This window comes from Arvicanthis niloticus, chromosome 6 (genome assembly GCF_011762505.2).
Source record: "Arvicanthis niloticus isolate mArvNil1 chromosome 6, mArvNil1.pat.X, whole genome shotgun sequence".
In the NCBI taxonomy this organism is placed as follows: domain Eukaryota; kingdom Metazoa; phylum Chordata; class Mammalia; order Rodentia; family Muridae; genus Arvicanthis; species Arvicanthis niloticus.
Window position 1 is genome coordinate 51,804,987 of NC_047663.1, and position 26,010 is coordinate 51,830,996.

The window sequence follows — 26,010 nt, forward strand, 5'->3', positions numbered from 1 at the left end:
GTTGAATCCCACTTCCCCACAACTCCAAACAGCATCTGCCCTCTGCTTCAGGGGCAGAGCGGAGGGCTACAAAGCTCCCTCCACTTCCAAAAACATCAGAGAAGGATCTAGGGAAGCTTTGGTTTCAAAGTTATAATGCATGGTTTAAAAGAGGAAGAAGAAAGGAGCTGATTACAGGTATGGAGGATTGGGGAGAGAAAAAAAAAATGAGGAAAAGTAAGGGAGGGACAAGTCTGAGGAAGGATCCAGTGGCCCAAAATCCCAGTCCCCACCCACAGCCCAGCCCTTGGAGCAGGAGTGAAGAATCAGATCAGTTTTGTATAAGAGTTTTTAAAAAATCAAATCACAACAAAGTTGAATTGGCTTCTTTTGAGCCTCTGGGATATGTCTGTTACTCTGGCCAGTCCTGCCTCTTCACCAGACGGTTTCGGCTCCTCTAGGCCTTCGCCTGTCCCAGTCTGGCATTTCCACGGAGTGTGAACACAAAGAGTGAGGCTGCTTCACAGTCCGGCCCATGTGTCCATCCAGACTCCGTAAACGGAGTGCAGGGCTCCAGGGCAGAGGGGTGGGAGGGGCAGACCCTGCCCAGGCAGTCCTCACATTGGACAGGGCAGCAGATGGCTGTCCCAGGAGCTCTCCCTCCCTTTCCCCTCCACCCCAACTCAGGTGGAGGGGGAGCAGCTGTCACCAGAGCCTATGTTGGTGAAGGTTTCGGCTCAGCACCGATCGGACATCAGCAGTGAACCTGAAATGACAGAAACTTGCATTGGCGGAATGCCTTACAGTTGACACCCTCACAACCAATGCTAGCACAACAGAGTCTCACTGGACAGGACAGAACTTGATACCACATTCACAGGTTCAATTTGATAAAAGCCAAAAGGCTACAACAATGAACGCTAGAGCAAGAAGACTTGACCCAAACACTTTAAGTTCTGAATGACTTTTTTTTTCTTCAATTCTTTAAATCTCCCCCACCTCTTTTCCTTGGCAACCCAAGTGTTGCCAGCTTTGGTAGTGTACTCCTGGAATCACCTGAGAAGCTAAACCAAGTTGAAGCAAGTTCCAAGCCAGCATGGGCTACACAAAAAGAATGTGTCTCAAAACAAAACAAAACCACCTTATACCCTACAGGCCTCTTCTCTTACCTGAGGGCATCCAGCATTGGGAGAAGGTTGAGAAGGGCTGTGTCACTGGGGTCACTGAACCAGGATTTGATGGGGATGGCATTGTCTAGGGTAGGTAAAATTACAATTGAGAAAAGGCAAAGAAGTCAGGAGAGCCTGTGAGAGTTTCCTGAATATTATCACTTAAAACTCCATAGCTTTCACCCACCAAAAGTCATCAACCACCTAAAACTCTTCTTTTTCCTCAAATGTCAAAACAAATGAATAGATTTCAAAACAGCTTGAGGCTAGAGTTCTGGTCAAACTATCCCCATGCCTCACTTGAAATGAATTTTATAGAGAAGTCCCATTTATAAAATGGACACATAAGAGTGGATATCTCATTTAAAATAGAGAAACAACTTACATTCAGATCTGTAGTACAGTAGGGAACCCAAACTCTGGACTAGGACCCAACTCTCCTAGCTCCTTGCATTCAACCTCTCAAGGTGTTAGAGATATAGCTAAATAGTATAATGCTTGCCTAGGGTTAGTGTAAGGTCCTGGGTTTCACCCTAGAACCACTAGGACAAAGTCAGGTCAGGCTAGCCTGGGTTATATACGAAGACCCTGTCTCAGAAATAAAACCCAAACTTAAATGTCCTTAGAAACATGTCCTGGTCCTGACAGACCTTTTCCCGTACCTGGGTGGCTCCTGTAAGCCCCGGGGGAGTTATCCAGGATCACGATGCTGGAAAGGTCACTGTGGACCACAGAGAGGTCTTTGATGTAGCTGCCCAACTCCAAAGTGCAGTGCTGAAAACGCAGAGGACGATGTAACACACCCACCCCTCATCTCATCCCCACTCCCACCTCCCAGCCTGGTAACCTGCCACTCAAACCTGATTCTGGCTCCTTACCTGTCTGTAGTATCTTCTCTTAAGAATGCTTCTGCTATTGTCCAGTTTATCTGCCACAGCAGAGCCATAAATTTCCATGCTTGCTGTAAACACCACAAGCTCATACCACTGGCTTACCTAAAGTAGGTTGGAGAGGAATACAGTGTCAAACAAACCAACCAATGATTATGAAACGGACATAACAGTTCCTTTTCAGCCTAGCCCTTTTAGCCTTCAAGTAACAACAAATGTCTGTGAAAACACAAAACATTAGAACCAAACTTCCATGTTCAGTGTCTGAGGTAACCAAGACCCATAAGATTCAGAGATACAAACGCAGGAGTGCAGGATGTCTGTGAAAGAATAGAACTGTATCACTGTAACCCCAGCTACTCCTGTCCTCCCCACAGCCTCTCCTTTACTCAACTGTCCTTACTCACTGTCCTAGGTTGCCTTTCTGTTGTAAGTAAACACTGACCAAAACCAACTTGAGGAGGAAAGGGTTTATTTTATCTAATAACTCCCAGGTCACAGTCCATCCCTGAGGGAAGTCAGGAAGTCAAGGTAGAACCTTGGAGGTAGGAACTAGTAGAGACCATAGAGGAAAGCTGCTTACTGGCTTGCTTCCTTACACAATTCAGGACAACCCACCCAGGGGTAGCACTGCCCTCAGTGGGCTAAGCAGCTATCAGGCAACCACTCTCCAACGAGGACACAGAATATAGGTTCAGCCTCTCGGGTGGACAGCTCATTAATATTTTAACATAAACTGAATACATTTTTAATGCATATTCATCTTATCAATTCTGCTCCTACAGAAAACCCTACTACAAACTGGCAGCAGAAAATGGGGATATTGCTGTGACAGACCAGACCAGGTTGATTTGGGGGAGAATTGTAGAAGCACTTGGAACTTTTAAGCTGAAGAAACCATTAAATGCTTATTGCTTAGTGGGCTGTTCTGGGAGAGCTTAGAAGATAATGCTGAGAACTATGCAGATAATGGAGGCTTGGCTTGTAAAGTCTCAGAGGGAAACCAAGACCACCACAACAGTTACTGTAATATTTTGGATTAAGACTTTATGGACACAGCACCCACATCAGGCAGCAACTAACTGCCTGCACCTCCAGGTCTATGTGACCCATCGACAGGCCTCTATGGACATCAGGTATGCACATGGTACAGACATACATCCAGGCATGCACATATATACGTAAAATTTAAAAAAACAAAACAACTCTTTAATAAAAAGAAATCTACAGAGCAAAGCCAAGCATGATCTCAACATTAGAGAGGCAGAGGCAGGTGGGTCTCTGGAGTTGGAGGCAAGCCTAGTCTACACAGTGAGTTCTAGGACAATTGGGACTACATAGGGAGATCCTGTCTCAAACAACAACACAAGTCTGTGGAAGAGAAACCTGTGTGGGACAATGGATGCTGGTTAGCTAGGGCTGAAGAATCACCTGATTAAGAAAGAGACCAGCGCTGGGCAGTGTTGGTGCACGCCTTTAATCCCAGCATGTGGGAGGCAGAGGCAGGCGGATTTGAGTTCAAGGCCAGCCTAGTCTACAGAGTGAGTTCCAGGACAGCCAGGACAACACAGAGAAACCCTGTCTCAAAACAAAAAAACAAAAACAAAAAAACAAACAAAAAAAAAAAGAAAGGAAGAAAGGAAGAGAGGGAGAGAGGGAGGGAGGGAGGGAGGGAGGGAGGGAGGGAGGGAGGGAGGGAGGGAGGGAGCAATACCACTGAGGTGAAATCTTCTAGAAACTATTTCCTCAGGGTTGGCACACAGAAGTTATGGTCTAGAGGGGGTTGAGGCTAAATCTAAAGGTGGCAGCCAAACTTGGTATGTGTTCCAAAGTCCCACATGGTACTACTTGTTTTGGAGGTATGAAGGCTCCAGAATTAAAGGGATCATGGAGAAAAGTTGAAGCCTGGCACCATGAAAGGCTAGTCGAGGCCAGTGAAGGCACAGCCTCAGTTACAGTGGAAACCCCAGGACTAAAAGATCATGAAGAAAAGCTACAGCTTGTTACCAGGACAAGGTCAGAGCTCCTAAAAAAAGAAGCTAGGAGGAAACTGGAAAACGCACCACCTCAGCTGCAGCAGAGACCTTAGCATGTTGTATAAGCCAGGATCACAGGATGACCGAGAAAGACGCTGGCAGATGTGGAGCACAGCTGGCCTGTGCCTGTGAGATAAGCTGTTTGTGCTACCAATGGCAGAACTGGAGAAGTGATGCTGGCCAAGCACTTTGGAGCCCAGGAGACCACAGGTGAGTCCTAACTGTCAGACACTGAGCTGTGGGATTTGGTTTGCAGCACCAGATGCTGGTTTTGCTATGATCTGATTGTAACTACCCTGGTTCTTCCCTTTTGGAATAAGAAAGTAACTTGATTTTGCAGGAAGACTCTGAATATTTTAGAGGCTTAAAGTTTTGTTTCCAAGACAGAGTTTCTCTGTGTAGCCCTGGCTGTCCTGGAACTTACTCTGTAAACTAGGCTGGCCTTGAACTAAGAGATTCAGAGATCTGCTTCCCAAGTTCTGCCTCCCAGAATTAAGGCATGCAGCACCAACCACCTCCCAGCTTCAATTTTTTTAAGACTGTGGGACTTAGAAAGCTTTACTTTATATTATTAAGTGAATATGAGACTTAGGGAATAAGTTATAGTTTTTAAGACTTATTTATTTGTATATAGGTATATATGTCCCCGCACAAAGTTATGACTTTTTATTTTTTATTTTTGTGGATGTGGGTATGCACACGTGAGTGCACGTACCCACGGAGGCCACGGGCATGAGAGCCTTGGAGTTACAAGTAGTCGTGGGCTGCCTGCTGTGGGTGCTTCTATGCAGCATTAGGCTCTCTGAATGAGCAACAAGTGCTACCCAGCACTGAGCCATCCCTTCCACCCAAGATTAGGGTTTTTAAAGTGATGTGTTAATTTCTCAAGTGGCAAAGGATGAACTGTGATGTTTAGTTTTAATGTCAATTTGTCACAAGTTAGAACCACCAAACAGGGAGCTCCACTCAACACAATTGTCCTCACTGCTTTAACTGAGGTGGGCAAACCAACCTCCAGCATGGGCAGACTCTCTGGTGGTAGGAAGGCATGATAGAAGAACTGTTTGCCTCTTCCTCATCTGACCTTCCCTTCTGCCTGTGTTGATGCACCTGCTGCTGCAGCTGCTTCCTTCACTGATGTCACACCCAGCATTTCCAGGTACCTATCATTAACTAAGGACCAGCAGCGCTTCAGGAACCTTCCAGGTTTTCAGCACCAGCTTCCTGGACTGGGTAACTACCACACTGTCAGTGTCTCCAGCACAAGGCAAACACTGTGGGGCTGCTCCCTCTGATGGGCCACCCAGCTAGAGGACTGCACGCCTACCAGATTCTCAGTTTCTCAGGTATAAGACAACTTGTTACTGTTTTAATATAAGCTAAGACATATATATTGATATAGTTATATCCTACTGGCTCTGCTCCTCTAGAGAACCCCAATTACTACACCAACTTCTCACCCTCTCCTTTGGATCCCCTAAGCACCCCACAACTCTACAACCATCCTTTCATCAGGGAGCCCCCATTTGCTCATACACACTCACCACTTCTAAGAAGAAATCCACATGGGGTCTCTTATGTACAAAAAACCGGACGGGATGTTTGTCTATTACCACCTGCAGAGGAACCGGGAAGAGGTGAGGGAACTCCTAAGCACCACCGCACTGGCCCTGCCCCATGCCCACCACCAGCTTTTCTCCTTCTGGCTGACCCTGGTGCCAAGTCTTGCCAAGCCCTAACCCTAAGCCTGGATACAATGAGAGACACAGACATTCCACAATGTCCACACACCTTGAGGATGAAATCGGGAGGTGTTCCAGGTCTCACTGTAGGCCTCAGGACCCCATCGTGGTGAGAGTGAATAAGGGTTTCATCCAGATCCAGCACCAGGATCTTCCTCTTCACCTGGGCTGAACCACAATGGGAGGAATAACACCAACTGACCTCCAGCCCAAAGCCCTGCTTCACCTTCTAGTAGTCTTCCCAGCTGACATACTCACCTAGTCGGTTCCGGGACAAAGGAGACAAGGGAAGAATATCATATCGAACAGTTTGATACTGAATTACCTAAGAATAATGAGAGATGAGAATTATAATCTCTTAAAAGAAAATCCTTGCTGGGCAGTGGTGACACACGCCTTTAATCCCAGCACTTGGGAGGCAGAGGCAGGTGGATTTCTGAGTTTGAGGCCAGCCTGGTCTACAGAGTGAGTTCCAGGACAGCCAGGGCTACACAGAGAAACCCTGTCTCGAAAAAGAAAAAAGAAAGAAAGAAAGAAAAAGGAAAGAAAGAAAGGAAGGAAGGAAGGAAGAAAGAAAGAAAGAAAGAGAGAGAGAAAGAGAGACAAAGAAAATCCTCCTAATTACAATAACAGCAAATACTGAACATCTGCCATATGCCAGGCACTGTATATAAGATTAGAACCTCATATGTAATCCCAATAGGGATACAGGTAAAGTTCAGTAGTAGGACACTTATCTAATAGTTAGGTTCAATCTAGGTTCAATTCCCAGCACCATGAAAACAAAACAAAAGCCTACTAATACTGTCATTATCCTTGTTTAAAGAACAATGAAACAGGCAACAAGGATTAACTACCTCTATGCCTAGGACTAACTGCACAGCTCAACTTAACCCCTTAGTTAAAATGAAACCTCCATGAAAACATGAATTCCTCTCAGTTATGTCTAATTTTCCAGTGCCTCAAAGGCTGTAGCAAGGATAATGACTTAAGAACATAGCACTTTTTAATGTGATATTATTCTGCTACACTGAACAGAGAAAAGAGACACACAGCACCACCCCATCTTCACCTCAAGGGTTCTTCATTGGTGACCCTTGTCATCTCTCATTGGGAACCAAGAACCTCAGACTCTTAGTGGGCAGAGAGTGGGAATCAGGAAAGGAAGTTCTTGGATCATTGAGAGGAACAGTAGCTGAGGGAATCCAGGGGGTGTCAGGTCAGCTAAGTTCCTCTGGCTAGGGGCCATTAGGACTATTTTAACCAGCCACCTGTCCGCTTCTGTTTCTACTAGCCAAGTCACAAGTTGTGGTGCATCTCTGAGGAGCCTCTTAACCCTGGTACCCAGGGAAATATAGAAAACATAAAAAGTTCTACTTGCCAAGCTGACAGGATAGAGAGAAGGCCAGGGTGAAGTGAGGACTGCTGCAGAAAGGTGGGAAAGGGACAGGGACAGCACCACATCAAGCTCTGCTTCTCCAAGGCTTCTCCAGAAGCTATTTCCTAATCCCTAGAGCTTCTATGCAAAGCCTGGCAACTCCCCCCTCTGCTCTTTTCTTCTAATATACAAATGCTCTTCAGTACACTCCTAGGCCCTAAGCCACACACTCCCTGCTTGAAAACCAAAGGCCCACTCTTCTTTAATCCCAAGGCATCTGCCCTTCTTTTCTCCCTGAGCCTGTGATGAGGGTTGAAACAGCTCGGGTGTCCTGCCCTGCTATCTCGGGTTGCACATGCTGGGCATGTAGGGAATGCTCCAAGTTTCTGCCAGAGAGGGCGTGGGGAAAAAACCAGACTGGAAGGGAAGGGAGGACAAAAGGCTGTGGGGTCGGTGATTTACAGGAGAGAGCAGTTTAGAAAGGAACTAGTCTTCCAATAGTTGGGCTGCAGAGGAGCACTACTCCCTACACTGGGGGGGAAGGGGGGAGAGGGAGGGAGCGCTGCAAGAAGAGGGAGGATTCTTAGGGCAAGGTCAGAAAGAAAGGATGAGAAGTGAATGCATAAAGAAAACCACAGGACTTAGGAGCACAAAGGGTCAGCCTCACACACCCTGGATGGATCCTACCTTATCTTAGGAGACTAGGTGTGCTTATAACCACCACCCAGAATAATCCTCACCTTGAAGCAGGAAGTGGAAGAAATAAACAGACTGCCAGAGAATGAACTCAATCAAGTTCAAGCCATTTAGTCAAGTCTTCTACCAGGACCATCAAAGTCCTTCTGGGAATGCTCTTGACCTAGGCTGCCAAAGCTTACACGCAGCTCACTCATTTCCCCCAGAATCTGACTTCAGGAGATTTACTCCAGAGGTGATGAAGTTATGAGGGCATATTCACTAAGAAGTGATGGTAGCTAAAATAATTTTTACCTTGAAGAAAAGCTTAAGGGAGAGCACCCAGAGATGCTTGGGTTCATCCAAACAGTCTCCACACTCCGGGTATCCCTTCATATATTGCTAGAGTCTCCTGGAGAAACATGCGCACCTTCAGATGCAAGCTCTCCAGTTAACAGCCAGGTCTTCTAATGAGACAGCCAACTCTAATGTGCTGCCTCTTACAAATAAAGATGCCTATTGGAAAAGCATCTTTTTCTGTCCCAGAGCCTTAACAAGCCCATATACACACGCTAGAGACTTCCAGAGCCTTTTTGGAGGCGTTCCTTCACACCCAAGGCTTTTCCCCAAATTCCCATCCCTGCTACATATGCCCTCCTGCCCACCCGCACCACTGACAAAAGGAGTCTGACTTCCAACAGGAGGGTCTTTCCAAAGCCATATCAACAGTTCTGGCTACCATCAAACAGGTGTTCCCCGTCTCTTCTTTCTTTAGCAATAACTCTAGCCTTCTTAAAGAGAGCAGCATTCTAGTCCCCAAGAACTGCCAAGTCCTATCCCATTTAGACAGATTAAAAAGGAAACTAAAGCCACTAAAAGTCGTAGTTCTTTTATTAAGGTCTAAACCTTGCTTAAAGGTGTCCTATTTCTCCAGCGGGTAAAGCTCTGGCCAAGGCTCCTTTCCTAGGCCCAAAACAGAGGCCCAACACGATCCAAAATTCCGTGAACACCGACGACAGAGGAACCCACCACTGCCAGCACCCACACAAACTCACCGTGCGGATCTGCCTCCGCAAAAGGTAAATAAAGAAGCTCCAGAGCTTGGCGGCGAAGGCCACGAACGTGCGCAGCCCCAGCAGACACTGCGTCCGCATCATCCCGATGACCCCGGCACCGCCGGCCCCGGGGCCCCCGCGGCCCAGCTCCGCCAGCCCCCCGGGGGCAGCCCCCCGCCGCAGGGAGGGGGAACGGGGGCCCCGAGCGGCAGGAGAGGCTGCAGAGATGAGCACGGAGTGGGTGGCTCAGAAAGCCACCCCCAGCGAAGGGAGAGCCCAGCGGAACCGGGAACTGGGGGACTGGCGTGGGCAGCCCGCGGGGGCCCACATGAGCGGGAAGTGGCACCGACGACTTCGCCTGGGCTGCAGGCCGAGACAGATCGGGCTAGGACAGGGTCCTCTGAGACCAGGAGGGAAGGGGATGGAGAATTGGGGGAGGGGGCAGTGGGGGAGGGGGCTAGGGAGAAGGGAGGGAGGGAGATGGGAGGGGAAGGGGGAAGCGAAGGGTGGCCCTCTGCGCAGGCGCGCTAGGGGTCTGCCCCGGGAAGGGGGCGGGAGGGGGTGGCGGCGCGCGATGGGCCGCGGCGACTCTTGGGGCCCCTGGGCCCAGGAGCTGGGAAGGAGGGGGAGGGGGAGCCGAAGGGCGCGGAGCGCTGGGCCGGAGTGGCCTCCCCCTCCCCGAGGTCAGGATCTCTTAGCCGCTGAGGAGTGGGGCTGCAGCCTCTGCAGCTGGGCTTCCCACTCTGACAGGCGCCATTTTACCGCCCAAAGGGCTCCCTCCGCCTCTCTTCCCTCCTCCTCTTCCCCTCTGACATTACTTCCGGTAGTGACGTGTTTTCACTTCCCCGGGATTGATGTTTCCCTCAACTCATTCTGAAGAGGGAGGGTAGAGTTAAGGAAAGCAGTGCTCTGGCTAGGGGTGCAGCGTTACGCACGCGCACAAGGCTACTGCGGGGCGGGACCTGGAGAGAAGTCTGGAACGGTGTGGGCGTGGCTGAGTTACGTCATTTATTCCCAGGTTCGGACCTTCTTGGGGATTGGAGCTCGTGCGACCTCTATCCTTGTCCCCATCCCACTGATAACTGTTCCAACGGCCCTTCTCGTCCCAGTCATGCTGCAAGAACAGATTAAGGATGCCGTCTCTAGGACTATGTACAGAGGTTCTAGAGCGGCCCCTCCGAGTAAGCCCCCTGAGAATACTAAACATAAAAAAAATAATAATAATAAAAACAGGCTCCTCGTTCCGGACTTTGCGGTCCTTTAAGGTTAGAAGCAATCGTAAGTGCTCCGCCTCCTTGGTGGTGACGACATCAGAAGGCGTCCTGAGGCGTCAGAGATGCTGGACTCCTTGTTGGCCATCGGTGGTTTGGTGCTTCTTCGAGGTGAGGAATAAAGGCATGCGGCGGTAGCCTTGGGCTTGGCTGAAGGAGCGGGAGCCTGAAGGACCCTGAGGGGATGCCCAGCTAGGGGTGGAAGTCGTGGTCAGAGACCTAAGGGCTCAGTAGGTCTCACCCATACTTGGCTCTCTCACAGATTCCGTGGAGTGGGAGGGGCGTAGTCTCCTGAAGGCTCTTATCAAGAAATCTGCACTTCGGTGAGTTAGCCCACTGCTTCTCCTGTCCTTCCCGGGAAAGGAGCCGGTACCCCACTCTTTAACATATTTCCTTCATCTCTGCCTTAGTGGAGAGCAAATCCACGTTCTGGGCTGTGAAGTGAGTGAAGAAGAATTTCGCGAAGGTTTTGCCTCTGATGTCAACAGCCGGTAAATATACATTAAAACGGGTTTCATTTGGACTCCAGTTGCTAAGGGCTTCTCTTCAACAGACAGCACAGAATATAGTAGTGTAGAGAAACTGGGATCGTACGTTTGGGACAGTAAAAATTTAAAGACTAGCCAGGTGTCTTTTAGAGATTTTAATCCCAGCTCACCGACTTGACTGGAGAAAGAACATACCAGTGGTGGAAAGGGACATAAGGCTGTTGCTCACTCGACGAAAGAGAGCAGTAGACTCATAGATGCGTTGCTGTATGTTCATAAGCATCTGGCTTTAATGTTTGCAGGTTAATGAATAGTCAACCAGGAATTTTTGAGTTTCTTTTAAAATCGATGCCCTCATCTTTTATAAGTGTCCTTGGAGTTGGTTTGTTCTAGGCCTTATTATAAGGCTCAGGACTGTAGATGCTAGAATAAAAAGAAATTAATCTCATGTGGCATAGGCTGCATCTCAACTCGCTGTGCAGCCCACAACAACCTCTAACTCTCAGCCATCCTGCCTCGTCCTCCCCTGTGCTGTGATTATGTTACATGCCACTATGTCCAGTTTATAAGATTTCTCCATTTAAAAAAAAAAAAGATGGCATAAGGTCACTGTAGTAGTACACACTTTTAATCCCTGCACTCAAGGCAGATACAGGTAGATACCTTCTATCTGAAGCCGGCCTGGTCTACATAGAAAAGTTCCACACCTGTCAGAACTACATAGTGAGACCCTGTCTCTAAATAAATAATAAATATAAAACATGTAAATCTTATTCTTTAAAAGGCACAAATAATCACGGTTATTTAAACAATTGTTTCCTTGAGGTGTTTCCACAATTGTATGCTAAAAAGAAAAAATTAAAAGGTATTTTGTTTGTTTATTTTGTTTTTTTTTATCTTACGTGTATGAGTGTTTTGCCTATATTTGTGGGCCATGGGCATGCCTTGGTGCTTACAGAAATCAGGAGAGTGCTCTTCCAGAGGTCCTGAGTTCAATTTCCAGCAACCACATGATGGCTCACAATCATCTGTAATGGGATCCGATGCCCTCTTCTGGTGTGTCTGAAGACAGCTACAGTGTACTCATGCTGTGTGTGTGTGTGTGTGTGTGTGTGTGTATACACACATATACATATATATACATATTTTAAGATTTATTTAATGTATATGGGTGCTTTATCTGCATTACACCTGTGTGCCAGAAGAGGGCATTAGATCCCATTACAGATGGTTGTGAGCCACCATGTGGTTGCTGGGAATTGAACTCAGGACCTCTAGAAGAGCAGCCAGTGCTCTTAACAACTGAGCCATCTCTCCAGTCCCAAAATATTTTTTTAAAATGACTAACATATCTAAAGTGCTGAAGTGAGTGGAGTCTGATTCAAGAATTGAAGTAAAGAGAATGGTACAGTGTGAAGACAGTATGCCAAGCCTTCATCTTAGTTTTATTATGTATAGAACCAAGTGAAGAGTTAGTGTGTTTAGCAGAAATGATCTTTAAATCTCTAACTGAGCAGTGGTGGCTTGTTTTGCTTTTGGTTTTGTTTTGTTTGGTTTTTGTTTTGGTTTTCTGTATAGTCCTCAGTGTATTGGAACTCCTTTTGTAGACCAGGCAGGACTCAAACTCACAGAGATCTGTCTGCTTGTTTCCTGAATGCTGGGATTAAAGACATGTGCCACCACGTGTAGCAGACCCTAGGGTAGATCCCCACTATCCAGATGGTCATGGCAGCATGTGCCTTTATAGCAGCACTTGAGAGGCAGAGGCAGACAGGTCTCTTATGAATTCAAGGCCATCCTGGTCTACATAGTTCAAAGCCAGCTAAGGCAGCGTAGTGAGATCCTGTCTCAGAAAATAAAATAATAGGGGGTGGAGAGATGGCTCAGAGACTATGAGCACTGTCAGCCCTTCCTGACCTGGGCTCAACTTGGAGCACTCACTGGGCAGCCGACTATCTGTTACTGTAGCTCCAGGAGGTCTGATACCCTCACACACATGTGAATGCGTTCAGAATCACCAATGCACATTAAATTTAAAAAAAAAAAAAAAAAAAACTTTTTTTTTTTTTTTTTAAAGAAAAGAAAAATATTGCCCCAAATGAATCACAGGGGCTAGAGAGCTAGCTCAGCAGTTAAGAATGCCTACTGTCCTTGCAGAGGACCTCAGTCTGGTTGCCAGTACCTACATAGAGCACCTGGATTTCCAGCTCAGGACTATTTAATGACCTCTTCTGGCTTTCTTGGCCACCTGTATTCATTTGCACATAATTATACACTCACATATATACACATAATTAAAAGTGAGATAAAATCCTTGTTAAAAATCATAAACTTCTTTTAGGGACTAGAGGCACGGCTCAGTTGGTAATAGAGTGCCTCCTTAGCCTGCTCAGAGTCCTGAGTCTGATCTCCAGCACTCCATAAACCTGGGTGCTGTGATTCTAGCACTTAGGAAGTTTAGACAGGCAGGTCACTAATTCAAGGCCATCTTTGACCACACAACAATTTTTACCATATCCCCTAAAACTAATAATAAGCCGGGCGGTGGTGGCACAGGCCTTTAATCCCAGCACTTGGGAGGCAGAGGCAGGCGGATTTCCAAGTTCGAGGCCAGCCTGGTCTACAGAGTGAGTTACAGGACAGCCAGGGCTATACAGAGAAACCCTGTCTCGGGAAAAAAAAAAACAAAAAAAAACTAATAATAATAATCAGATTTCTGAAGCTAGAGTTTTAGGCAGCTGGGAACTGAGGCACTAAGGAGTGATGATAACTTGGGCAATCCAAAACAAAAGACCCTAGAAGTAAAAAGATAGTCAGTGTATCTGCTGACCTATGAGCTGGTAGAATAAACAGACTGCCCTTTGAGTTATTCTGAATGGTGCTTAATTTAGTCCTAGAGTCCAGGCTTGCATCAGCACTCACTGCCGGATACTGATGGACTTGTCCTAAAGGCAAAGGAAGTAACAAAGTAAGGAATGATGGAGCATGAGAGGTCAGAGAGATAAAGAGGTGCCTGACTGTAGATAGGACTTAAAGAACACAATAGAAGTTTAGATGTTAGGCCAAGGGCAGTTGGGAGAGGCATCACACCATACCTTTTAGAAACACTAGTCCATTGATTACCTTGTGGAGAATGTAACAGAACAAGGCAGCCTGGATGTGGAGACTAGTTAGGAAGGTTACTGCAATACCCATGTTCACTCACTAGGTGTATCTATACTGAGGGTCAAAAACCAGCAAGTATGCTAGGACCCTGGGGATAGAACAGTGAATGAGGCAAACTTGTTTCCTGCCCTAGTGAATCTTAGAAAACAATGGTAAGAAATGACAGGCCTTGTGCATGTGAGAATCTCTACAGGAAAGGGCTTTTATTGTTGCTCTTGCTTGGGTTTTGGTTTTGAGACAGGGTTCTAGTACATATCCCTGGCTGGCCTGGGATTTACTATGTATAGCAGACAGATCTTGAGCTCTCAGAGATATGTCTGTCTCTGCCTCCTGACTACTTGGGTTACATGCTTCCATCACCATGCCTAGTTTGAGCAAAATTATGTTTGGATTGGTTTGGGGATTTCTTTTTTGTTGTAATTCAAGACAGGGTTTCTTTGTGTATGTAAACCTAGATGGAGCTTGGTCTGTAGATCAGGCTAGCCTTGAACTTAGAGGTCCTCCTGCCTCTGCCTCCCAAGTTCCACCACAACCTAGCAAGACTTATTTTTTAATAATGTGTATGTATGTGGATACGTGCACATGAGTGTAGGTACCTGTGGAATTAAGAAACTGGCATCAGATCCCCTAAAAGTAGAATAATAGATAGTTCTGAGCCTACTAGGAAATGAGTTCCCGTCCTCCCCAAGAACAGTGTCCACTCTATCAGCCAGAAAGGACGTTTAGAGCAGATGTCAAAAGAACTTTGAAGGGTAGAATTCCCATTGAGGTAATCCTATATAAGGTCTAAGACCAAACTTGGGACTTAGGTTATGAGACACCAAAGTCTGCTGTCAGCTACTATATCCTTCCAGTAGTTAGCTTTCATTAATGTTTAAGGGGTTGGTGAAAATTGAGAAAGAGTCCAAAAATTAGGAAGAAATTCAAGGTTGTAATGTGTTTTCTGTTTTCTCTTTGTAGCCTGGTTTACCATGACCTCTTCAGAGACCCTCTTAACTGGTCAAAACCTGGGGAAGCTGTCCCTGAAGGACCTCTAAAAGCCTTGAGATCCATGTGTAAAAGGACAGATGGTGTCTCAGTCACCATTGCCCTTGACTCTCTCAGCTGGCTGCTGTGGCACATTCCCTGTGTTACACTCTGTCAAGCCCTACATGCTCTGAGCCAGCGGAGTGTAGACCCAGGTGCGGTTTTCCCTTTGTTCTTAACCCTGGTACAGCTCCTCCTGCCAAAGAATGTCACTCCTTTCCTTTCCACTCCAACAAGAAGCAGGGATCTCTAGTCTGACAATCTGCCATCTCCTTTTGGGGAGAATTGGGGGTGGAGTCTTGGAGTTGGAGATTTGTTGTTTTAAGACTTATGTGTGTATCTAGCCAGGCATGGATGGACACACTTTTAACCCCAGCACTCGGGAGGCAGAGACAGTTGGATGGATCTCTATGAGTTGAAGGCCAATCTAGTTTACAGAACTAGTTCCAAGACAGCCAGGGGCTACCCAAAGAACCCCTATCAAAAACAAAACAAACAAAAAAAACCAAACCCATGTGTTTGTGAGTATGTGTGCCCATATATGATGCATGCAAATGTGTGTGTACAGGTTCACATACCTGTGAAGGGAGGCCAGAAGAGAGAATTGGGTGCCTTCTCTGTCATTCTTGTCTATGCCTTTGATGCAGAGTCTATTCCTGAACCTGGGACTTGAATGTTCTCAGCTAGGCTGGAAGCCAGCCAGCCCCAGCCTCTCAGCTATCCCCCTTGGAGCTGAGGTACTGTATGTAGTACATCCCTGGATACCGGGTCTACTATATGCATGCTGAGAAACAAGAACCCTTCATTTCCCGGCCATCTTTCCAGCCCTGGTGGGGATGTTTTGTTTGTTTTATTCTTGGTTTTTTACACAGGGTCTGTTTTCCAGGGTTGCCTGGAATCTAGAGCGTCTTCCTCACTGTTAGAACTCCAGCACCACACCCAGATTAAGAGAAGTGTGAGGATTTTGTGTGGTTTACAATTTTCGTGTGATTTTTGCCTGGATGTATGTTTGTGTACCATGCGCTTGCCTGGTGCCTGGAGAGATCAAAAAAGGGACATTGGATCCCGTGTAACTTAAATTGCAGACGGTTGTGAGCCACCATGTAGGTGTTGGGCATGGAACCTGGATCCTCTAGACAAGTAACTGTCAACCACTAGTCAAGTGCTGTTAACCACTGAGCTGTCTCTCTAGTCGCTCTTTTGTTGTTAACTTCTTTTTATGTGCCAATTGTTCTGTGTATTGTTCTGTTTTTAGTTCTCCACTTTTTTTAATACAGGGTCTCATATAGCCCTTATGATCATAAAATCAAAACAGGCCTTAACTGTGTATATAGCCAAGGATATATGACCTTAAACAACTTTAAAAAAAAAAAAAAAAAAAAAAAAAAAAAAAACTTTGTTGCCACAAATTACACCTTTATACATTATGTGCCCCATTTATACATTGTCTCCACTATACTAGACAGGTTTTTTTTTTATCATTTTAGTATTTTTTTAATTAAAATGGTAATTAGGTCATTTTCCCCTTCCCTTCTCTCCCCCCAGCCCCTCCCATGTAACCCTCCCTCAAATTCCTTCCTAAATGCCAGTACAACCTGCTCAGTTTGTGTAATGTCGCTTACATGTGCATGATTTCAAGGCTGGCCCCTTTGTTTTATATAACAAATTGGGGGGCTTTTTCCTTGGTGAGATTATTTCTCTTACTCTAAATATTCCTTGGTTGCTTGTAGTTCTTTGTCTAGGGTTCAGGCCCTATGACAATTTCCCCTTCCATGTTAGCTTGTCTTTTGGGGTCTCCCTTGCTCAGGTCTTGTTTGCGAAGCCATGTTGGTTCGACTTAATGGGTGTAGCTGCTCTGATGTTTCTAAGAGATGAATCAGAGTGACCTTCCTTTTTCTCTGGTTCTTACAGTCATTCTGACCCTGCAGCTGTGGCTGCAGAAGTTGTGCTTTCGCTGCGTCAGCTGGGGTTGCCACCACAGTCACTTGTTCTCTGTATTGTGCTCAGTTGTGGTTTCTGTAATGGTCTCAGTCCAGCCAGATCATGGTGAAGGATGTACAGGGTCTGGATGGGCAGAGGGCGGGTCCACCCTGAGCTTCCAATCCCCTGCTTTTGTCCCCTGACACTGAGTGCAGGCCTGTACTGCCATGCACAGTGTACAAGATGCTACGGCTGGAGGCCAGGGATTCCTGGGTGCCAGACAGGTGTGCTCAAAAACTGAGCAACGTCTCCAACCCCTCATTCACTCCTTTAACAAATATAAATACAATGCAATATCAGATACAGTTTTAAATAATAGAAAGGAAAGACTGACCTTATAAAAGGTCATAAAAGATATAAAGAAGTGGCTGGAAATGAATTTCCACCTTCACAAAGGTCTAGGTTCATTTTCAGTGTCCCAAACCAGATGAGGTGGTGATGCACACCTGCAATCCAGCCATCATCCTCAACTAAATAACAGCTTAAAGAGTAACCTGGGCTACTTGAGACCAGGTCTCAAAGAAAATAAATAAAACTGAAAGGTAACAGTCATAAGATGGTCTGACACGGGGTTTAAGGTAGAGGAATTGTTTTGGCACATGTACTGATGCCTGAATAAAGGAGCTGACCTTGAGCTGGGATCAGCCAGACAAAATGTGGCCCAGACATAAGCACCTGGAAGGGCTCTGTAGATGCAGGAAGATCTTATATTGGGGTAGGGGCAGGGTAGTGGGATATGGTTGTGAAGGCTTGTAGTCCTTGTACTAGGGAAGCAGATCAGTTCTAGCTCATCTTTAGCTTTTTTGTGTGTGTATGTGGTTTTTGGTTTGGTTTGGTTTTTGTTTGTTTGTTTGTTTTTGTTTTTTTGTTTTTCGAGACAGGGTTTCTCTGTATAGCCTTGGCTGTCCTGGAACTCACTCGGTACACCAGGCTGGCCTCGAACTCAGAAATCCACCTGCCACCACCACCCGGCCTTTTTTTTTTCTTTTCTTTTTTTGGAGACAGAGTCTTATGTTGTTCAGGATGGTTTTGAACTCACAATAAAGCTAAAGATGAGCTGGGCGGTGGTGGCGCACACCTTTAATCCCAGCACTTGGGAGGCAGAGGCAGGTGGATTTCTGAGTTCGAGGCCAGCCTGGTGTACCGAGTGAGTTCCAGGACAGCCAAGGCTATAAAGAGAAACCCTGTCTCGAAAAAAAAAAAAAAAAAAAAGTTGGAGTATGATAGCTTTAGGATAAGCCAGTTGAAGTTGGTTTGTAGTTTGGTTTAAATAAAAATTCAAATGTTGAGGCCTACAACCACCTGCTTTTCCAGCTTCATGGGGTCAAATACCAACACCCTCTTCTGGCCTCTGGATACTCATACACATCAGTAGAAATAAACCTGTTTGTTTATACCTGGCTGTGGTGGCACACACCCTTAATCCTAGTAGAGGCAGACTGATCTCTCATGATTCAAGGCCGGCCTACTGGGGATCCAGACCATCTAGTGAGACTTTATCTTAATTACAAAAGAATTAAAATGTGCCAAATTGGGCCATCCAACAAGCTTGCTTGGTGGGTGGAGATGCTTACCCCCGAGTCTCAAGACCTTTATCCAGCTCCTGGATCCCACACGGTAGAAGAGCAAACAGTTGACAAAAGTTAGCTTCCGATGTCCACAAGCATGAACACCATGGGACATACACATAAACATGCAGAAAGTGGCCGGGCAGTGGTGTCGCACGCCTTTGATCCCATCACTTGGGAAGAAGAATGCATCAAGTGAAGGTAAAAAGTAAAGTGTGCCAAGGCGCTCAGCGCAGAGTATCTTAGGTGAGGGAGAGGGTGGCACTCACCGCGCACAGCAGCTCGGTAATTAATGAGGCTGCAAAGTTCGTAGGCATGTGATAAATTGTTCTAGTCAAAGTCAGTGGTTCCCTGATGATACCAACATTGGACAGTTAAGGTGTGGACCAGCAGAAACAGTTGTAAGGTGGTAAGGTTGGCCAAGGTAAGTACTGTCTTCCTTCACTGTTTCCTTCATGAAAATGCTACCTGATGTCTTTCGTATTCTGCATTTCTTGTCCCTGTCCAGGTGATAACTCCCCAATAGCGCAGGTACGTGTCCTGGGCCTCCTACATGAAGAGCTTCATGGTCCTGGCCCCATGGGAGCATTGAGCACCCTTGCTCACACAGAGGTGACTCTGAGTGGTAAAATGGACCAGACTTCAGCCTCCATTTTCTGTCGAAGGCCCCAACAACGTGCAACTTACCAGGTCAGAAGAGAACAAAGAAGACTGGAGATTAGGATCAGAAAGGCCAGTGTCTTAGTCAGGGTTTCTACTGCTGCGATGAAACACCATGACCAAAGCAGCTTAAGGAGGAAAGGGATTATTTGCCTTACACTTCCACATTATAGTCCATCAGTGAAGGATGCCGAGACAGGAACTCAAACAGGGAAAGGAACCCAGAGGCAGGGCTGATGCAGAGGCCATGGAAGAGCTAGAGCTGTTGACTGGCTTACTCAGCCCATGAGTCCACCCCCACTGCCCCCTCTATCAATCACTAATTAAGAAAATACTCTACAGCTGACTCTTATGGAGGTGTTTCCTCAATTTAGATTCCTGCTTTCTGATGACTTGTGTCAAATTGACATCAAACTGGCCAGGACAGGCAGCATGATGGGATAAGCAATAAAAAGTTGATGTTCTCTTGGGAAGTAGAGGCAGGAAAATAGGGAGTTAAAGGTACCTAGCATGCCCTGCCAGTGGTGGTGCACACCTTTAATCTCAGCACTTGGGAGGCAGAGGCAGGTGGATTTCTGAGTTCAAGGCCAGCCTGGTCTACACACAGAAATCCTGTCTCCAAAAAAAAAAAAAAAAAGGCACCTAGTAAGCTGAAGGACAGCCTGGGCTGTGTGATGCATGAGGTCGTACCTCAGGAAACAGTATGGAAAGTTGATCTAGTTAGCTCTGTTGGTTTGGTTTTGTTTGAGGCAGGATCTCACTGTGTAGAATTTTCAGCCTGGAATTTGATTTTATTTTACATTAAAGCTAGCTTTGTTACTGCAGAGTTCTCTCTGTCTCTGCCACCCAAGTGCTGGGGTTAAAGGGGTGGATTTGAACTCAGGGTTGCTCAACTCAAGAGCCCATAAACCGGCCAAACCCACTAATGCACGCCTTTGAGACCCTCACTTGAGAGGACAGCCAGGGCTACATAGAGAAACCCTGTTGCAAGAGAAAAAGTTCATTAATGTAACCAATTAAGGGTGGTGCCTTACAGCAAATGAATGGAGGGTCTCTCTATTTTTTTTTTTCTTCCCTAGACTTGGTGGTTCTCCATTCTTCCTGATTTCAGTCTAGATCTCCATGAAGGGCTTCCTCGCCATTCTGAGCTACACCCAGTTCCTCACACAACCCAGGTATCAAAAATGGCAAGGCCAGAACAAAGGTGTGAGCTTAGAGTCTGGCAAAAGGAAAAATAAAAACTAGAGATATTAGCTGGGCAGTGGTAGTACACGCCTTTAATCCCAGCACTCAGGAGGCAGAGGCAGGTGGATCTCTGTGAGTTCAAGGACAGCCTGGTCTACAAAGTGAGTTCCAAGACAGCCAGGCCTACACAGAAACCCTGCCTCAAAAAAAAGAGGGAAAAAAAAGTAGAGGTGTTGGGGATCTGGGACTTGAAAAGTGAACTGAGTGGTCACAGCACTTGTACCTACAGGTGGATCCTACCACTCATTTGACCTTTAACCTTCACCTATCCAAGAAGGAAAAAGAAGCCAGAGACAGCCTCACTCTGCCTTTCCAGTTCAGCTCTGAAAAGTAAGGTTGGGCTTGGATCTCAGCATCTGTGTCACAGAAAGGTGGGGTGATGACAGGTTATTGATTAACCTGAAGATTTTATAGGGGCTGAAGTCCACCTCCAGAGACAAGTCTAGGGAGTGGTTCTATACCCACCTATACCGAATTCCCTCAATGATAGAGGTCCTTTCTGTATTTCTAGTAGAACCATGAGTAGCCATGGGCCAGTAGAGCCAGACCAGATGGGGAAGTGACCCTGTATGTATAAGTGTCTCAAGGGCTTGTTCACAGGAGCTGGGGAGATGCTGTTTCTCTCTGTGTACCTGGTGTGTGAGTGGGTGTGAAACAAGACTGAAGAATCTGCCTTCTAGCTAAGGACCTGGGTGTGTTAGAGCAGTACAGGTTAGGCCCTGTTCCAGGACCTAGTGATACTTCAGTACTGATCACTTTCAGAACTTTAGGAAAAGGAACAAAGACTAGGGTGGGTTACCTATGCTAATATTAAATTCTTGTCGCCCAGAAAGAACTATCCAGATTTGACTTAACACCCACCCTCATCATTTCTTCCTTCCTCAGACAGCAAGCTCTGCTGCATCCAGTGCCAGGGCAGACCACTGGCCGCATCTTCTATGAGCTAGATGCTTTTGATGATGTGGACCAAGAAGACCCAGATGATGACCTAGATGTTTGACCGACAAATGGGAGAGGAAGGCTGTGGGCTCAGAACCATCCTGCTGTTTTGTTGTCGGTAGCGGCTGTGTCATGTGAGCCAAGGAGCAGCATCAAGCTGGGGCAAAAAGTGTGGTGAGGGCGTAGTGTATGCCCAGAGAATAAGAAATCCCTTCCCATACTCATTTCTAATAAAATACATGTGTGTGTGTGTATTAATCAGAACCTCTGGTAACTGCTTAAACGAGTAGATGTTGAGAATGATAAGATAGCAAAAGGAAAAGGTACCTTTCTAGGCCACATTTCCAGTGACCTGAGTTCAGTTCCTGAACCCACTGCACAAAGCCATCCTCTGCCCTACACATACACTCCCATATACCACTAGGGCACACAGAATAATAATCAATGGGGGAAAAGCTTGGGGGAGAGTGGGTAAGAACCTAAGACTAGAGCTGAGGCAGTAACCTTAGGCCTAAGGAAGTAGGGACTAAAGGCCCTGGAGGCACCACTGGTACTATATGCTGCTGTAGGTACACTTCACTTCCAAATCCTAGGCAAAGATTTGGGTCTGTAGAAAAGAGACCTGGGAAGACCTAATTTCCAAAACTTAATTTTATTACTGTACAAAAGCATACCCTCCCTACGTTTTGTCTTCCTCTCCCAGTCCCCCCCTAACTGCCCTCCCCACAAGGGAACTAACTATACATGATGTTTGGGGGTGGAGTGACCAGGAGGCCTTTGCCTCGCACTGCGCCCACAGGCTGGGCTCCTCCCCTCACACGTATTCCTTGGAGGAATTGGACTTGGGGTAGGAGCGGGGTGCACGGTATGCAGCTTTGCTTTCACTGCCGGGACAGGAGCAAGAGAGCAGGGCACCTCCCAGAAGGACAAGAGCAGACCCTGCCCAGCCGATAAAGATGGCAGGACCAAACTCGTACCTGTGGAGAGAAAGGATTGGAGTCAAAACGTGGGCCTGATGTCCTCCGTGTCCCAAGTCCACATAATCTGTTTCTTTAGACTGGAGACTTACTTAACATTCATGGGTGTCAAGGGGTTATAAAAGTCTGTGACAATCTGATGACCAATCCAGGAGCATGCTACCAAGGCAGCAAGACCTAGAAAGAGAAAAAGGGTTCTGGTATTGGGTGTCCAGACCAAGATCTTGGCTATGCATTTCTGGATGGAAAAGTGAGCCCTTGGTACCACCTTGGACCCTAGAGGCTCACCTGCCACGATGAAAACAATGCCTCCAGTCATAGCTATGCGGGCCTTCTTCGCTTTGTCATCTCCCCCACAGCTTGTGCACTTCATGCCCATCGTGGCAACAAACATGGCCAGGAAGCCCAAAACCAGAGACACCACCATTAAGGCTCGAGTGGCCTGCAGGGCCGCTGCAGAGGAGGAGGAGGAAGGCGGTCATTGCTGGAAATGGCAGGTAGCCTTAGGAAGGCGCCAGCCTAAGCGCAGCAGACCGCGCCCACTAACCCCTGGACCGTGGTCCGCCGGCCGGGTTCCGTCTGCAGCCTGGGGCCCCCTAGTCCAAGGCAGGCCTTGTGCAGACTGTTCCCGCCCCCATCCCGCCACCAAGTCCTTTCCGCTCCCCGCCCCTCCCTGTGCTCTAGAACCCGCCTGAGGCGCCAAGGTTTCGATGAAACCGCTCCAGGTAGGGGGGAAGGGAGAAGAGGGGCGAAAGAGAAGTGCAGGTGGCGGCTAAGGCTCTCGCTTGGGCCACACCAGCCGGCGCGTGTCCTAGCTTTGGCCCTGCTATCGAGGCCACCGGGTTTGTGGCTTCAGCTAATCGGCCGATAAGATTAGAGGCCACAAGTACGGTCCCACGTCTAACGAGGGCAGGATTCTGCGGCCCTGAACACCTCCGTCCCTCTTCTCCTTTTGTCCAGAGAAAGAAACAGGAGACGAGAGAGACCCCTGACTGCCGGAAGTTGGGGGGTGCTTCGCCCAGGACTCCCCCCTTCAATCTGGGCAGAGGGGCGTGGGGCCCACGTGGGAGAGCCAGATCCCAGGCCGACTCCCTCTGTGTCCCACCAACTGCACCCAAGGCGTCCACTTCCTCCTCCCCGGCAACCCTCGGCGCCCGGCCGTGCGGCCTCGGCCCTGTCCCACACCCAACCCTACCACCTTGACCCCGGGCATGTCCGCCCCGTCGGTCCCACGGCCTTACCTGGCAGGGCGAGCACCGAGTCGTACATTTTGCAGCTCATCATGCCGGTGCTCTGCGTGACGCACTCCATCCAGAGCCCCTTGTACATGGCCTGGGCTGTGATGATGTTGTCGCCCGCATAGGAGCTCATCTGCCACTGAGGGATGGCAGTGCTCGCTATCAGGCCCACCCATCCAAGCATGGCCATTGAAAAGCCCAGCAGTTGCAGGCCCGAGTTGGCCATTTCCTTGTCTCAGAAAGGATGGGACGCGCCGGGAGAGCGACCCTACAGTAAAACAAAAATCTGGGGAGCAGCAACACAAGAAAAATTGGATAGAGATTCAAGTCACCCAGAGGAGGAAGAAAAATTTTTTTTGCCCGGGTAACGACAAGTCTTGTTAACCGAGGTAAACACAAATCGTCCCCTCCGGTGAAGCGACACTCTCCCAGCAGAGGGAACCGGCTTCGCCCGAAGGACTGGTTCCAGACAAAAGCGGTCCCCGAAGGCCAGGCGGTTCCCTCCGGCGTTCTCAGGGACTACCCAAAGAAGTGGAGGGGCCGTTAGGGCGTGGCCCCCAGAAAGTATGCGGGCCCTTCGGCCCCAGGCTGCGGTGCGCGGCACAGGGAGCGGGCGGTGCGTCGGCAGGTGGGCGAACAGGTGCGGCGCACCTGAGTATATATATGTAGGACGTCGGGGACGCGCCCCCGCAGGCATCGGGAGCGCAGGAGCTTGGGCGGGACCAAAGGGGCAGTCGAAAGTGACCTGACGTCACTGAAGGGACACTCACCTGAACCGGAAGTCTTGGCCCCTACCCCCTCCTTGTCCAGGTGAAGAGGAAGAAACCTGAGCTCCAGGGTCACGCCCCTTCATTTGCCTGGCTCTAACCGTTGATGGGAAATAGACGACGGCTTCTCAGAAGTCCCTGCGGACTCCAGGTGTCCCCGTCCCCTCCTTTCCGTACAGGTGCGCCTGGGTCGCTGCGGAGCCTGTACGCCCAGACGCCCCTGGAAAGGCTCCTCAACACCCTTCCCCTGCAGGTTTCGGCGCGTGCTGTTTGTCCAGCCCGACTGTCGCCTCCACTCTCAGCTCCTTTTTCTTTAGTCTCCTACCATGTCCTGTCTCATCTTAAGGGGCCCTAATCCATTATACGGTAAAATCACCCGTGCTGCATCCTTCTAGGAATTTCTGCTCCTAGACACAGTCTGGCAACCTACCGCTCCACTGCTCCAACCCTCCACCGGTGGCACGGCCCTTCAACAGCCCCACATGCCTGGTGCTGGGACCCACTGACCCACTGGTCAGGACTTAGCACCTAAGCCTGTCAGCGTCTCCTCCTCTACCCGAAGGAGCTTTCCGAGGGTGAGGAGAAGGGTAAGAGGTAGGTCCGAGAGTCTGCCATGCCACGCCCATCATTCCCCTCCCCTGGTTGTCATTTCGAGCTTACCCTCCATTTTCCTCACTTCCTTCTCCAGCCGCACACTTTCCTTCATTCTGAGCCTCCAGGGACCTATTTGTGTGCCCTTTCACGCCCCCTCCGACCCACTCTAGCGTCTGACTCCCCAAGGTGGCCTTTAATTCATCCCTGAAAAAAACCCTAGCTTGGGGGGGGGGGGCTGGAGAGATGGCTCAGTGGTTAAAAGCACTAGCCACTCTTCCAGAGGTCCTGGGTTCAGTTCCCAGCAACCACATGGTGGCTCACAACCATCTGTAATGGGATCTGACACCCTCTTTGGGTGTGTCTGAAGATAGCTATTGTACTCATATACATAAAATAAATCTTTTTTAAAAAAACAAAAACACAAAACCCTAGCTAAACTTTCATTCCTTCCTACTTTGACCCCATCCTTACTCCCGCTTGGCTTCACTCATTCCTCCCAGTGATCGTTTCCTGCCGTCTGGATTTATTTCCTCCTGTCGTTCAGACTAAGGTTACTCCCTCCCTCCGAACCCTTGGCGCCTAGTAGCACAATGTGTCCATCATTGTTTCCCCTAACCCATTTCTAGTTCTTTCTTTCAGTCTACCTCTCCTCCTTCCTCCTCTTACCTCCCAGACCTTCACAAGTCTTTCTTCCTCCTGCTAGGTTTTCTTAGATTTACTTTTATGTGCATTGGTGTTTTGTCTGCATGTTTTATGTTTTCGTGAGGCTGTCAGATCTTGTGACAGATGTGAGCTGCTGCGTGGATCCTAGGATTTGAACCCAGGTCCTCTGGAAGAGTAGTGCTCTTAATCACGGAGACATCTCTCCAGACCCCTCTCTTGTTAGTTTTTTTTTTTTTTTTTAAGTCAACGCTTCTCCTTCCTCTTACACATTTCTCTGTAAAGTTCACATTTATCCAGTAAGTGTGTAAATGCCCTTCTTGTTCAGGGATTAACCTGCTTTCATATGAAATGCAGAGCTTTGTGAACTCCGTTATCTGTGTCTATTTTTTGACCTTTTGGATTTTTGTTCTGTGGAATGGTTTGTTTTGGTTTGGGGTTCACTGGTTGGTTAGTTGTGGGTTGGTGGTTTTGAGACAGGATCTGTAGCTCCATCTAATTAAAGCTC

The 26,010-nt window shown here is 47.8% G+C and overlaps 3 protein-coding genes across 6 annotated transcripts; 1 reads left to right on the plus strand and 2 right to left on the minus strand.

The window, feature by feature from the left end:
• Window positions 1-117: 117 nt before the first annotated feature.
• Window positions 118-9,453, minus strand: Ctdnep1 (CTD nuclear envelope phosphatase 1). 2 transcript variants are annotated; one of them, XM_034507444.2, is made up of 8 exons: window positions 8,925-9,453; window positions 6,075-6,141; window positions 5,866-5,984; window positions 5,619-5,690; window positions 2,027-2,143; window positions 1,811-1,922; window positions 1,149-1,233; window positions 118-745 (listed from the first exon to the last, which is right to left on the minus strand). In XM_034507444.2, exons 1-8 carry the CDS (start codon window positions 9,024-9,026, stop codon window positions 685-687), a joined length of 735 nt encoding a protein of 244 aa, XP_034363335.1. In that variant the 5' UTR covers window positions 9,027-9,453; the 3' UTR covers window positions 118-684. The 2 variants fall into 2 exon arrangements, with proteins under 2 accessions (XP_034363335.1, XP_076792587.1); XM_076936472.1 differs by lacking the exon at window positions 8,925-9,453 and adding an exon at window positions 8,185-8,449.
• Window positions 9,454-9,943: 490 nt separating this feature from the next.
• Elp5 (elongator acetyltransferase complex subunit 5) lies at window positions 9,944-21,524 on the plus strand. Of its 3 annotated transcripts, XM_034507442.2 has the most exons (8): window positions 9,944-10,306; window positions 10,458-10,518; window positions 10,606-10,686; window positions 14,809-15,029; window positions 18,931-19,112; window positions 20,162-20,257; window positions 20,557-20,657; window positions 21,213-21,524. In XM_034507442.2, exons 1-8 carry the CDS (start codon window positions 10,261-10,263, stop codon window positions 21,325-21,327), a joined length of 903 nt encoding a protein of 300 aa, XP_034363333.1. In that variant the 5' UTR covers window positions 9,944-10,260; the 3' UTR covers window positions 21,328-21,524. The 3 variants fall into 3 exon arrangements, with proteins under 3 accessions (XP_034363333.1, XP_076792585.1, XP_076792586.1); XM_076936470.1 differs by lacking the exon at window positions 20,162-20,257 and having other exon boundaries at window positions 10,112-10,306; XM_076936471.1 differs by lacking the exon at window positions 14,809-15,029 and having other exon boundaries at window positions 10,219-10,306.
• A 378-nt stretch (window positions 21,525-21,902) lies between these two features.
• Window positions 21,903-24,229, minus strand: Cldn7 (claudin 7). Its single transcript, XM_034507446.2, has 4 exons — window positions 23,485-24,229; window positions 22,532-22,696; window positions 22,336-22,420; window positions 21,903-22,243 (listed from the first exon to the last, which is right to left on the minus strand). The coding sequence occupies exons 1-4, from the start codon at window positions 23,705-23,707 to the stop codon at window positions 22,081-22,083; spliced, it is 636 nt and encodes a 211-aa protein (XP_034363337.1). The 5' UTR covers window positions 23,708-24,229; the 3' UTR covers window positions 21,903-22,080.
• Between the last annotated feature and the right edge of the window lie 1,781 nt (window positions 24,230-26,010).